At 41.3% G+C, this 14,705-nt stretch overlaps 1 protein-coding gene across 7 annotated transcripts in view; it reads left to right on the forward strand.

The window, feature by feature from the left end:
* Nucleotides 1-14,705, forward strand: part of MCF2L2 (MCF.2 cell line derived transforming sequence-like 2) — a 194,507-nt gene that overhangs the window by 68,016 nt on the left and 111,786 nt on the right. For all 7 annotated transcript variants that reach the window (XM_009677283.2, XM_009677282.2, XM_009677281.2 and 4 more), the window contains exons 6-12: nucleotides 2,790-2,906; nucleotides 6,232-6,381; nucleotides 9,012-9,136; nucleotides 10,683-10,797; nucleotides 11,472-11,591; nucleotides 13,326-13,517; nucleotides 14,285-14,476. In XM_009677283.2, the coding sequence (XP_009675578.2) occupies nucleotides 2,790-2,906; nucleotides 6,232-6,381; nucleotides 9,012-9,136; nucleotides 10,683-10,797; nucleotides 11,472-11,591; nucleotides 13,326-13,517; nucleotides 14,285-14,476 (1,011 nt within the window). The remainder of the gene's footprint in view (nucleotides 1-2,789; nucleotides 2,907-6,231; nucleotides 6,382-9,011; nucleotides 9,137-10,682; nucleotides 10,798-11,471; nucleotides 11,592-13,325; nucleotides 13,518-14,284; nucleotides 14,477-14,705) is intronic.

Below are 14,705 nucleotides of genomic sequence, written 5' to 3' on the forward strand. Positions count from 1 at the left end.
GAAGGCAGGCTGTCAGACTTGTGCATAGCCTGTCCTCATATGCCTGATGATATTTGGAGCTACTTAATGCTGTGTGCTAATGGCACCCGAAGTCCCTGGGGCCTGCCATGCACTCTGGAGGGGCCTTTTAGCTGTGTTTGCAGCTCGTCTCAAAAAGATCATCTGGACATGCCCCTACATAGCTCAGTTTCAGAGCTGCTGAAGTTACTGGGAGAGAGATCTATTTGTTCTCCTTGAAAATAGCATCCTGCGTGCCAGGTGTGAGAACAGGGCCCAGAAGTCCTAGTCCCAAGGGAGATGTCCTTACTTGAAGGAACTACATATCAATACCGTCCTTTAATAGCGACATCATCCTTTAAACTGTTGGCAGGTTTGTGCATGTTGTGCATCTGGCAATATGACAACGTTAATGTCATAACTGGGCCGTGGATATGTTGCATTTCCTATCACAACTATAAACGAATAAGGGCCAGAACAGGACCATTCAAAAGAGGCTACAAGAATGCGGTGTGCATTTGATAAGGAAACACAGAGTTTATCTGAGCTATCAGAATGCAATATGTTCAGTAAAACAGATCTGCTGGGTTAAATCAACATTGGATTGAATACAAACCAGAAGATCAATTAGGAGCAAGAAATAGAGGCTGCAATAATAAAACCAGACACAATATGGAATGCAGGATTTATATAACTTACTGGCATACAAATGTGGTTGATAAAATCTGCTGAAGAAAATCTCTATTGGGAGAGGTAGTTGAGAAACTAACAGTTCCCAGGAACAAGATGTAAAAACGATGGAGGTACACGAGGGTTCACCTGAGATAAAATCTGGTAATTCATGAAGAACGCGCAGAGATAGAGCTCATATTCTCCAGCTTATTGAACATGGCTGTTTGCACTCTGGCGAGGAGTGTGGGGATGCTAGTACTTTGTAAGATTTGTTTCTTAGATGGATGCTGTCCAGTCATTCTCCTGCAGAGACACCTGCGGCAGGAGATACCACCGTTTCTGGTTATATTAATAATTTGCTTTGTCTCTTGTGCCGAACATATCGGTTTAAAATAAACATCTTTATAGAAGCAAAGTGCATGACAGTGTTCTTCTGCAGTTTCAGTGAAGTTTGGAGCATCAAAAGATTTCTAACGTGTCAGCAAGCACTCTGATGGGAAGAGCTACAAAGCAATTAAGACTTAGGCCTTCTCAAAGGTGATTTGCCATTTGGAAGTAGTGCATAGGCTTCACGCTTCGGGCTAAGGTTAATCCAAGATGATCTAGCTTTTTGAGTTTTCTGGCTAAGATCATCACAAAGCAGCTTTTGGTTACACATTCAGGGAATAGTTTTCCCTTTAACTTTGACCAAGGCACTCAATGGACTTGTTTAGCCTGGAGAAGGGACGGCTGGTAGGGGAGCAACCTAACAGCAGTTTTCCAATAGCTCCAAGGAGGTTACTGAGAAGATGGAGCCAGGCTGTGCATTTGCATGAGGACAAGAGATAATGGACATAAAGTGAAATGAGCGGTTCTGACTCGATATAAGGAAAAACTTTTTCACCATGAGAACGATCAGGCAGTGGAATAGGCTGCCCAGAGAGGTTGTGCAGTCTGAATTCTTGCACCTTTTTAAGATTCAGCTGGATAAAGCCCTGAGCAACCTGGTCTGATCTCATAGCTGATGCGTCTTTGAGAAAGCTGGACTAGAGACCTGAGACACCTGCTAGCCTGAATTATTCTAGGACGACTGTGTAACACAGATCAGCTTACAAACTTGCTCAGACTTGTTCTCAAGACTCTTCTTACAGCACTGTTCAGCCTAAAATATATGTCTTCTAGCCTCTAAACAGCTATGCTCATCTCATTGTGCACAAAATGTTTGCACTGAACTCAACTCTTTCTGTTGGAATTAATACATGTTAACAGACGTAGCCAGTTACCCTTTCTTTAAACAGCAGAGTCAAGTAATACATTTATTAAAGCCTAAGGTTTAAGATCTGTAGTCATTTGTGCTCAACACCTTGTTTTCCTGTTACTGAAGTCATGGGGTATTTTCTAGCTGTTAGGATAACAAGGTATAATTAAACACGTGTGTGTTTTTTACATAACCATTTGTGTCTTGTATTATTAGATATAACATTCTACAGCCAAAAAGAAATAATGCTTACCTGAAGCTTAATGGAAATCTGTTTTTGCTTTCAGTTAAGCAGGTCTAGTGATAAGGGGGCTGTTTAGAATGAGAACAGAAATTCAGGCTTGTCTCTCCTTTTCCTTACATCATGATAAAAAAGGAAAAGCACCACTCAGTGAAGACAGAGACATGAAATGATGCAAGTGAAAGGAAAATTTTGTTCTTAGTGGTCTAATTTCAGCACTTCCATGGATCAAGTTGTTGATCTTGAGGAAGGTGTTTAACCTGCCTACGTCTCTGTTTCGTTGTAAATAACAATTATCTACAAAACACAGAGATGCTTTGAAATTTTAAGTGCATACTATAAATGCCATGCTTCTGCTCTTGCTGCATGTGCAAAATGGCTGCATCTTCTGCCTAGCAGGGAGCAAGATGGTATCAGCTTATGGGTAGTTCAAAGATGGCCATGCATGTGTTGAGAAGGTAAAATCTAGTGGAAATAAACTGTGGCCATTATATGAACAAACAGGTAATGAGAAGTGACTGGCTATGGTGAAATTGCATTTTGGTTGTATATGTTAAAGGCAAATCCGGATCTTACGAAGAGGGATTGAAAGGGCTCCAATTTCTCTCCGTTAATCCATTGTGTTTGGATTCATCGTTTCAGATCATCATGTTAAATTCTGTCTCTGATCTACATGGTTATATCGACAAAAGTCAGCTGACTCGGGAGCTGGGAGGAACCCTGGAGTATGGCCACAGTCAGTGGATACATCACCGAACTGTGAGTGTTAGTGGTGTTCTTGGTCATGTCTGCACACCAGATGATGAACATAGAGCAAACATCAAGGAATAACTCTCCGGCTACGTTTCAGGCTGCAGATTTTACTAGGGACTCATGAAAAGAGGAAAGCCATGACCCAAAGGAATAAGAGTAAATTCCACAAAAACTTGTAATAGAAATAGTAATTAGTATTTCAGTGTTAAGCTGGACTGAGGTCTGACACTGTCAGTGTTCCTGCTCAGCAAGTCTTGCGGGCACGTTCTTAACTTTTGAATACTTGATGAAATTCATAGGCCTTCAGCTCGTAGTTGAAGTTGAACATGTGGCTTTAGCAGTTTCCTGAACAACAGTTCAAGATTCTCACTTTAACGAGAAATTATATCCATGTTTTTAAGAGAATAAAAATACTCAGGACTCGAGATTTTATTTTCCTTTGTTTTCATCTCTGTGCTGTGTAAACACATACGACAGCTGGGTCTCACTTTCGGTAACCCGAGGACAATTAATAATGGTAAGAAGACAGAAAAGATTTTTATTCTGGTGGCTTTTAGGAAACTTATTACTGGTTTGATTGTTCCTTTTTTGGGGTTAGTTAACGCCACTCAGTAGCTGATCTTCAAAACAGCGTAAACAATTCATTATGATGCCCAGAAAAGGTGTCAGTTTACAAAAAAAACCAGACTTTGAAGAGTTAACAGCCAAAAGGTTGTCACGTCCTATTTGAATGGAAAGGTACAAAGTTGGGTCCTGATACTGGAAACTGAATTAATTCCCCTGAGGCTGTAAGCAATGTTTGCATCTGTCTATGTGGGTCTACTTGCAAGATCAGGGCATTATAGAGCTCAGATCTAAGTAGCCTCAATTTTTGCTGTGTTCTGAGCGCACTTGGATTTGAGTCTGTTCTTGCTGACCTACAAACTAGGTTTAAAACTCAGAGAAAGAACTTTTCTGAGCTAGCTTGGCAAAAGTCAAAGCTGCTATTGCTGTTTGCTTGTTTATGAGACTTTAATGTTTTCTGTGTACTAAAGCAACACTCTTGTAGAGTAAAATCACATTGTCACTTACCTGGTATCATGTTCCATGCTTTACTGTCTTTACAAAATTGTGTTTTACTCTCCTTGAGAACCACCAAATATTTCAGACTTCTAAATGCACAAATGTAGAATTTGAGTTTCCTTTCTAACACTGGCTTATTACCTTCATAGCTGTGCTGACTAAAGTGAGGTTAGGGTCAAGATAGAAGGTGAACAGGCCTGTCTGTCAAAAGTATCAAAAATAGGAAATTGTCCTTTCAGGAGGGGTGAGTCTGAAGAAATCATTTATGCGAGCTTTCAAATAGCTAACGCCTTGAAAAGGGGGGAAGGTGGGTAAGAGGAGGTACAGAAAAGGCTGTATTGTTTATTAAGAACAGAAGATTACCTAAGAGAGTAGGGTGAGCATGATTGTACAGTTTGGTAAAAGATGGCTAGATAAAAGCTAGCCAGGATTTGAGATAAGCGTAGATGTGTAACCCACAAATCTTTGGGTTACATTTATCTGAGCATTTTTACCAAGCATAGAGACTTGAAAACAGGATTGCAATCACGGTTTAGGAATATGCAACAACTTATTGCTTGCACACACAGGAATGGGCTGGGACAAGCACGCTTTTAGGCTGAGCACTGATGAGCTCACCATGCCTGCTGCAGTCAGTCACGACATCTCTGCTGGGTAAGAGGTGATCGTTCAGGGAAATGTCAGCCTCTATTGCACCTTGAAACAGGCTGACTTTCAAACTCGCTGAGCCCCTGTCCTCGTCCCCTTTGCTGCTTCTCTTAATGCTCTCGTATCTTGTCTTGCCAGGGCTTTTTTTCTGAAACAGCTTTAAATTGTTACTAGGTAGTATTGTCTAAGCAACCTCACTGCATTGTTCTTTGTTTCTACTTTCTTACCTTTAACGGTTTAGTAACCCATGAGCTTTCTTGCTCACAGAGTGCGTTTTTGGCTTTAGTGAACTGGGCCTCCAGTTGTGGATGACTGTCTGTGTTACAATTAGACGAGTGACATCTCAGCCAACTTTAATACAGTAGTTTCAGTGCAGAGAACAGCAGGCTCCAGTTGCTGTGCACTGAGTCACGGGGTATGTGGCTCTGGGCTGCTGAAAGTAGGCATGAGATCATGGGGAAAAAAAGAGAAGAGAAGAAGGCTACGGCCCCTTCTAGCATTGCCTGGTGTAGGGCATGTTTCAGATCACATAATGGATGGGCAGCTATGTATGTTCGCTACATAATTTCTCTCTGCATCTTCTAAACAAGGATCTGCTACTGATTTGTTTTTTCCACAGAGCACACAGCATAATTTTAACTGTCGTGTTTGTGAATGAGGCATTCCTATCATTGCTGGAGAAAGGAATGCAGCTTTCAACAGCTATGTAGTGTTTGACTGGGTATGAGAGCGCCCCTAGCGCTGTTGACTGACTCAAACCATAGTACGGTTAAGATCAGACAGTGTAAAGAACAAAGAGCTATAAGGGACAATATAGTTTTTTTCTGTCCCTAAAGAAATTAGGGCATGACCATGAAAAAAATCCCTGTGCAGTTTCTTGCTATGAGATATGAGATGCGTTTGAACAATATATTTTACTCTGAAAAGGCAGCGTTCTTACTAAGCCTTCCCCGCTTTCAATTTCTTCAGTAAAACCACAGAATTCTGAAAGTCTCATTTTGGTGCACCCAAGTAATAGAGAAGCAGCAGTGCTCCAATGAATGTATGCATTTTCAACTGTATTTGCAGTAAGTTGCTCTTGTATTTGTGTTCTAATATGAACAGATGGGAGGAGTGACTGGAATACATCAAGTACAGATAGACACGATGGAGGTGCACAGTTTGAGAAGTGGGAGGGAGCCAGATGGCTGCTGAGTGAAATGTGACTGTATAAACATAAATTTAAAAAGGTTTTGCCCTAGGTGCTGTGGGTGTCCCCTCAGCTTAAGTATAGCCTTAATTAAAATCTTTAAAAACAACAAATTCTTCCAGCAAGCATGGGCAGAAGTTCTGAAGTTGTAGTTTTGGCCTTGAAGCTGATGCCCTCTGTGGTTTCATTATGTGTATTAAGCTCTGGGAGTTCCCCAGCTGTTTATAGAGATGAACTTGTAGATCAGTGAAAAGATTATTTGTGGCACAGGATTTAATCTGTAACTTGTAGCAGATCTACCCACAGAAGGGCAACATGGCCAGTTTTACAGGCATGTGATACTTGCAGCACGCTGTGCTTGAAGGACTAAGTGTTATTACCAGGCTAAGGGGAAATAACCAGTCTGTGACTCTGATGCTCCTACTTTTCCAGGCTATTGAAAACTTTGCAATGACAGTAAAAACAACAGCACAGATGCTCCAGACCTTCGGAACAGACCTAGCAGAGACTGAACTTCCCAATGATGTGCAGTGCACGGAAGAGCTCCTCTCTGCCCATGCTGACCACCACAGCAAGCTGAAGGTGAATGTTGCCTCTTGATGACAGTCCCATCAGTGTGATGTATGATTTGTGATTTAACAAAATTTTCTGCCATCATTTGGGAGTCCATCAGCTGGAACAACTGAAGAGGAGAGAAACCTGGGTTCAGGAGGTTGATTTGGTGCAACTATGAAAAAGGACTCTTTACAGCTTCAGGAACAGTAGAACAGGGAAGTACCGGTGCAACTATATAAGAGGCTGTGGCTGTCGTGGGATCGCATCTGAGATAGGTTGGGCTCTTGATGAAGAGTTCATCAGAAGGGATGAACTCACACTGGCGCAGATATAGAGAACATCCGTGAGGATAATCCAGGAATAGACAGATCGATCTAATTAGATGATAACTGTCCTACTGTAGGAGAATTTAAAAAAAAAAAAAAGTTAGGGCATGCTTAACCTCATAGAGTAAGGCTCAGAAGAAAACGTTTTGTTGTTAACAAGTAGCTCAGGATTCAACAGAAGAGGAAAAATTGCTGTTTCAGTTATTTTAGTACAAGAAGAAAAACGACCATGAGCTTAGGCTGCATCTGAAGAACAGAATTTTACCCATCAAAGCAGTGAGGTTCTGGAGTGCTCCTTCTGTAGGAAAAGGAGAGCAAACAACCTGATTGCTTTCGAGACGACTTTTCATTGGGTTTTTGAAAGGGCTATAAAGTTGCCTGGAGTGGCAGATGCGTCCTAGCCCTGTGTTAGTGTTGCTTCAAACAGTATTTGCTAGCTATACTGATTCTGCCTTGGAGAGGATAGGAAATAAACAAATAGTAGGAAATAAATAAGCAAATAGTCATTCTCTTTCTCCAACAGGCATGTGACTGATAATTGTCTTCAGAGCCTTAGCAACTACAACAGCTGGCAGAAAATTGTTACGGGGTTTTGCCAAGTACTGGAGACTGGACTCAAGACTTCCTAAGCCTGCTAGACAGCATGACACTGCCTTGCCTCTATTGTTTTTAGTTAAAAAAAAGAATGGTTTTAGCTCATGCTGGAGCCTGGCTCTTAACATCAATTTCCCCTCAGGTCACATTATTAGTAGTAGCCGTCTTAACACACTGTGACCCAGTGCTCTACAGCTGGGATATGAAACGTCCCCTAGGCTCTTCGGCTGTCTGTGCTAGTCCTTTCCAGAAAAGTTGGCAGATCAGAGCAGATAATGCAATGGTAAAGTACGCTCATGCCCGTGTCCCAGCACAGGGAGAGGTGACTAGCCTTGTGCAGCAGCAGAAAGGATCCCTGCAAAAGTCTGATAGCAGGGCATTTCCATGCCAGCACCCTGGGGACTTCACTGCAAAAAGCAATGTGGGGGAGGAAAGTGCAGTGACAGAAAACTGGTGTGAAGGATTCAATGATGTGAAAATGAATTCTTCATTAACCTGCAGAACGAGCAAAATTGCTTTCCACCATCTAGTTCTCCACTCATACAGAACCCTTTCAGCTGGTACTACCATGTGGGGGGTGTTCTGTCCTGCTCTCTTCCAGCTGACATGAACTGTAACATCTCCAGAGATCTGATGATGTTCCTTTGTGTGGTCACCTTCAGTGCAGGAAACGGGAGGGGGAGGAATCCCTAACTTACAGGAAAGTAACAAGTATTGTGTTTCGCAGACATCCTCTCATGACTTAAAAAAGGATTTCAGGACAATTTTATGCTCTAGGGACAGAGCCATCTGCACAAAAGGACTGCACTGCAGTGCAGACTCGGTCTCTCCTGTAAAAGGGTGGAAGACAGCTGGGGTACTGAAGCAGCCTTCTCCAAAATATAATTGCTCCATTAAAACGAAAGCTTACCTACTGCCTCCACTTGTTGTCTCTCTTAGGTGCTTATGTGGTCCTCCTCAGTGGAGTATCTAAACGTCAAATTATCATGACTGCATCTTCCTTTGTGCATATACGGAGTTTGACAGAGGAGTTAACTTTGTTGCCCTAAGTCACGCAGTGGTCTGCAGTGATACGGGGACTCCTCAGCTGACATGTTAATGTTTGAACCCTGTTTCCCTTTTCACTGCTCTTTGTTCATGCTGGGAAGAACACCTTCTTCAGTGGAGGACTCCTTGATAGCTGACATACTATAGCTCAGCATGTCACGGCATTTTTAAAGAGAATTCCATTAAGAAGTGCAATGTCTTAGCACTGTCTCTCAGCTCACTGAACAATCTGCAGGTCAAGTTTAATTTGTGCCAGAATAGTGGAGTCTCCTTCGCTGGAGATATTGAAAACCCGTCTGGATGTGATCCTGGGCAATCTGCTCTAGAGGACCCTGCTTGAGCAGGGAGGCTGGACTAGATGATCTCCAGAGGTCCCTTCCAACCTAAACCATTCTGTGTGATTCTGTGATTTATTTTATTATGAAAGTTGCCAAGCCAGAAACCCAATCTGCTCAGAAATTATGCACTTTTTTCCTTTCTTGGGAAGTATCAAAACAACCATTCAAACTGAAGAGATTTAGTCTCTCAGTTTCTAGAAAGACCACATCATTCTTGGTAAACATCTGTATTTTGTTCCAACTATTTAACTACAAAAGAATCCTCTTTTAGCATTACTGTATTGTCCATCTAACATATGTGCGCATTACTTGAATAAGCACACAAATTTGTTTGGCTTGTTTTTTCCCTCAGGATGAGCTGAAACTAGCTGTGAAGCAGGGGGCCACCCTACTGACATGCATTAGGGAGCCAGTCACCCGAAGCGCCAACAGCAAACTCAGTCCAGATGAACTGGAAAATGTGGCAACAGTGGAAAGGTAAGTGAAGCTAGATTACCTTGAAGTTAATTTATTCCTAAGAAATGCAGTTGTAATTTAGGTTCTCATGTAAACGTTTTAAATGTATGGACTACGAGTTCCCACTGGTTTACAGTTACTCACGGTTTATTGGATAGGTAACTCTGAGAGGAGAGACTTGTTATGAGATAGTTACTTGACAAAACAGGCCAGGCAAGTTCAGACAGGTCCTCAACTTCTTGGTGTTTTTTGGTTGGATCACTAACTACCTGGCTGCAGATTTAATGTGGGACTTTACTTTCCCTACAACATGCACATCCTCCAAACTGCTATGCCTGGTGAGAAAGTGACATCTGAATCTGTGGGAGATGAGGGGGAATGTGCTTGTGCGCATCTGTGGAAACACGAGGGGAGGAATAGATGAAGAAACTCTGAAACATACCCCTTCACGGCTGCGTAAGGAGAGAGAGAAATCACTGTTCCTTCCTGCAGTCCTAGTTATTACCACAAATCTTTTAGTCACTGTGCAGAAGTTTCTGTTCTGCGCTGTGACGCAGTAGAAGGAGAAATATCACGTTAGTATTTCAGATTGTCTGAGTTCAGTGGAAACAAAACTGGGAAAAGTAAAGCTGAGCTACTATTTTTCACTGAATGCTTTAACATCCTTAAATTAGTCATCCCAAAAGAATTTGTGAATTCATATTGAATTCACCAACAAGCTTTGATTGAAAACACATTTTTCAGAGATCAGTTGAAAGCACTGCTGTGTTTTTAAGAGGAACAGGAGAGAGGCAGTGGTTGTTTTTCCCCAGTAATTTGGTGATTCCAGCACTCACTGGGCCTATAGGAGACCAGGTCCAGTCTCCTGCTTGCCCAAAATTTTCTCTTGGAACTGTTCTGCTTTGTAGAATATAACTCATCATTTAGAGGCTGCGTGAGGATGACTCACTAGTCTGGTGTTTCAGATGCTTTACTCAAGAGGTGGAACACCTTGATCCTAATTTCTTTTCCAAAAATGCTTAGTTATTTACACAAAGCACAACAGTGTCAATGGCAGGCATTGTGAGCCTCTAAGCTATTGTTTTGAGGGTAGGCTGACTGGGAAAAATGATTCAGTCGTTGCCTATTTCTGGTGGCTGAAGAAAATGAACAACAAATTGTAGAGTTCTGCTTTAATCATTACTTAAAGTAATGATTGCATCGTATTTGATCTTCATCAACCTGGGGTGAATTATCTTTGAAGAATTAGGTGGAAGCTGGGGAGAGCTGGGCTGCCGGTACACAGATCAGCACCGCGTTCCTCTTGCAGGTCAGGAAGCAGGACTGCAGCTGCCACAGTGGACCCATGAAGTAGTCACTTATCAGTCACATTCCTCTCTGTCCTACTGCAAATGCTGTTATACTTTTACTTAAGGGAGAGCTGATACAGAAACTTTGTTCTGCTACTTACATAGGGGTAGGCTCCCCACCATCTCCCTGCTCTGCATTCCGTAACCAGCTTGTGTAACTTAACACAAATGAACTAGAGGAGATAAATAAGTGCTTTTCACTCTAATTTTTTTAACAGATTGTTGGCTCAGTTGGATGAAACAGAAAAGGCTTTTGATCAGTTTTGGACCAAGCATCACCTAAAGTTAGAACAATGCCTGCAGCTTCGGCACTTTGAACATGATTTTAGAGAGGTATTTCATTTGTTCATTATATCTAGCTTTTTCTGGTAAATAAGCTCAAACTTTAACCCATAGTTAGAGTATACTGGCAATTCAGAAAAGAGCTTGGGAGAGAAGTCATTCGTTATGAAACAGGAAAAGCATACTCAAAAATGAAATTTTTGTCAGCTATCAGATATCTTACAACATTTCAATAAGCCACAGTGAGGAAGGTGCTAGCCTGCTAGGTCAGAATGGGGAAACGCCAACTCCTTGGTAAATCGTTGTGTATTTGTGTGTGATGTGTTACCATATATCGCATCTTTGGTGGTAGTAAGGGCCAAATCCTACCAAAGTCAATGGAATTCAATTCCGTAAGCCTGATTGTCAGCCCAGAGGATGAAGTAATACAGATGCTGGAGTAATACAGGCTCTGGAGTTGCAGGCCTTTAAATCTGAGTGGGCCCAAATAAGTAACGAGCAAGAAGAGGGGCAGCTATTCTTTGAAGAACAGCTTCTTCTTTGAAGAATAGTTGGTTATTACTTTACTCCTTGGCTTTTCTGTTCTGAAAGGAGCCGAAAGACTAAAGTTGAGATGCAGACTCTCCTAAAAGACGTAGGCAAATGTTTAGAAGCCCTAAGTTTGTTATAATTTTACAAGAATCTTGTGAAGGTTTGGGTCTTTTTGTTTTTTATTTCTTTGTTAGGTAAAACTGGCGTTGGATAATCTCATGGAAGCGCAAGCAAGTTTTTCTGACATTGGAGACAGCGTGACACGAGTGGAGCACTTTTTAAAGGAACAGAAACAACTGGAAGAGAAAGGACAGGTTTGCATTCAGTATCATATTCCAGCTGCTATAGATTTGTTCTTCTAGACGTTTCTCTGTCGGTGTCCTTCCATCACACTCTCTTCTCGTGGGTCATGATTGCAAGTTGCAAAACTCAGATCCTAATTTCCAGAAGCTAAGGTTGTTTATTACCTGGAGAAGTAGAAGCCAGTTGAAAAATCTGCATTTCAAACCCAGAAACGTCGGGCACATGCTTGGAGGCTTAAAAGCCTGGAAAAAAGCAACATTTGTCAGATTCTTTTGGTCAGATATCTTTTAAGACCGTTTTATTCAAACTCATTACAGCAGTTTCAGGAACACCCATGGCTCCTCATAAACACTTTTCTTTTCCAGACGTTTCGGCTTTGTAATTCCATCAGTTGGTCAGCTGTAGTATGCATGCCATTTAGTATTATTAGAAAGCATTGAACAAATGAGTAAGTTGAATCAGAGGAGGGTGCGTATGAACAAATGAAAAAGTCAGTGATCATCTTTGTTAAGCATCGGATTAAGATTCAGAATTATTGTGATCTTTGCCCAGCTCTTCTGTAGAAGTCCTAAATGAACGTATGTTAGAGTAGCTTGCATTTTCCTTCCATTCTGTGCTCGTTAGACACCTCTAATTACATCCCACTGTGACTAAGCTTATGAATTATACCTGTTCAGTAAAATCTGGAGAAATTTCCGAAATATATCTTAGAAACTAAAAAAATAAACTAAAGCATTAGAAATCTGGCAATTTGCAGGTGAAAAATAATAGTATTTTGGGTGATTGGGAGCTTTGCAGAAAAAACTTCTATATGAGTGTCCCTACAGTAAAAAAAAAAAAAAAAAAAAAAAAAAAGCAGAAGGTATATACTCCTCAGTTTAGAAAAGCAACTACTGCATGGTTAGGTGATTTTTCAATCATGATTTATTCACAGAATACCTATTAAAGCACTAAATGTTCTTCTTCTATTTGATATTCACGCTGTCACAGGCAACTCTTAGTCCCCTGAGAGAGAGAACTGACAATAGCTGATATAGTCTAAACTCATGTTTCACTTTCCAAGAAATGGAGAAAGTCCTTCTGTAGTTACAAGGGCTCAGCAAAGAGTTGATGATTAATAGCTGAGAAGGGCAGATGTTTGAGTGCCATAAGTGGTTTAAACTCACTCTATTTGACTTTGCTCTGGAAAAGATTAGGAACCTCCACACTCGTTAACAGCTGAGATGTGGTTTAAAAAGTTGCCATGCCTCAGATGTTATCTTCTGCCCGTCTATGAAGATGTGATGACCAGCTCCTGTGAGAATTTGTAATCTCTCTCTCTTTAGGTACAAGCCCGCCCACTCAGCCTGAGATCATATGCTTGGTCATAGGACTTTCCATTGGTTCATTCTCCATCTTTTGCTGCTCTATTAGTTCTTGACTTTGGATTAAGCACACAGTGGAACGTTTTTTGGTGTGGCTTCAAGCTCTGTTAGGGCACGAGTATGATTTTGAGACTGTTTTAAGCGCTCATTTATGAACTTAGTCTGTGGAGGCAGGAAGAAATCTCTAAAACAATAGAAAGAAATAATACTTACTGACAATGAAATTGGTCTTCAATGCAAGTTTAAAGTAAGATGCATCAGCTAGATGAACATTCCACATCTTTAGCTCCAGGCTACACCAGGTTTTACAAAGGTGGATTGTTGTTATTAGGCATATCACTTTAAGATCTAACTTTTAATTGTTTCTCATTAATTTCACAGGAACCTTTGGAGAAGGCCCAGTCTTTAGCTCTCCATGGAGAACAGCTCATCCAAAACAACCATTATGCAGTTGACTCCATTAGACCAAAGTGTGTTGAACTCAGGCGTATTTGTGATGACTTTACCAATGAAACCAAGAAAAAGTATGACATTTTGGGGAAGTCTCTTGAACTGCATAAGCAGTTAGATAAGGTGAGTGAGCCTTCTTAGTGAATGGCCCTGGTAAGGTTCTACTGAAAGTAAACGCACATGTAATTTGGATGAAGGGAAATAGGATTTACTCCTTTTTTCTCTATTTCATTCAGAAACTGCTCCTATAAAAACTGGAGCAGTAGCTTCCCATAAGTATGATCCTAAAATGATGAAAAGTGGGATGTAAAACTAAGTAAGAATTGAGCTACACCTAAACTTGAAACGAGAACCAAACACATTCTGGATGTTAAAAATGAACAGTTTAGTGCTTGTTCAGTTGTTTTCACTTTCTGTGATCTGGCTAGAATAGAAAACTAAAATGCCGAATGTTTGTATGCTATTCCAGCCTAACCCGAAACAGGAAGTTTTGGGGAGTTCTGATTTGGTTCAGATATCCATTTTGATTTTTGGATAATTGCGTGACTTTGAAATGTGACATTCAGTGTGAATTTGTGACGCTGAAATGAGGTAGTACAGCTAAAAGGTTTGATTTGCAGCAACCACCAGTAACCCTCCTCTTCCTTGCTCAGAATATTATTATTTTACATTGGGCTGTCTATCCCATGAGACCTGAATTGGACTTGCTATTGTTCTACATCGCTAGGTGGTGTGAGTTGTGGCCAGGAGCTGTTGAGTGCTATGAAGTAACTTTCATTCCCTTTAGCGGCATGTAAGGGCAAATTAATATTTCATCGGGTAGAAGCAACATTTCCCAACGTGGGCCATCAGTGATGATGGAGACCTTGTTGCCCCATTTTTCTTTAAAGGCGAGCCAATGGTGTGAAGCTGGAATCTACCTCTTAGCTTCCCAAGCTGTGGACAAATGCCAGTCACAAGAGGGAGCTGAAACTGCGCTCGTTGAAATTGAGAAGTTCCTGATGACAGCTAAGGAACACCAATTGTCTAACCCTAAGGAGTTCTACAATCAGTTTGACACCATCCTCACCCCAGAAATAAAGGTAAAACCCCGCAGATGTGTATGCGCTCTGTTAGAATTTCGAAATAGCAGTTGACTTGTACACGAGAGAGTACTGGGTTGTGTATCTGAGTTTGCTCAAATACACCTCTTCCTCCCAGTGAAGGATTATGGGGCACTGAGGTGAGCACTGGGGTCAATAGCTTTTACACATGTGAGTAGTTTCAGAACACATAAGTGATTTTCTTCAGGGTAGTGCTACAAAGACTTCA

The sequence above is a fragment of the Struthio camelus genome, chromosome 9 (genome assembly GCF_040807025.1).
Source record: "Struthio camelus isolate bStrCam1 chromosome 9, bStrCam1.hap1, whole genome shotgun sequence".
Lineage (NCBI taxonomy): Eukaryota > Metazoa > Chordata > Aves > Struthioniformes > Struthionidae > Struthio > Struthio camelus.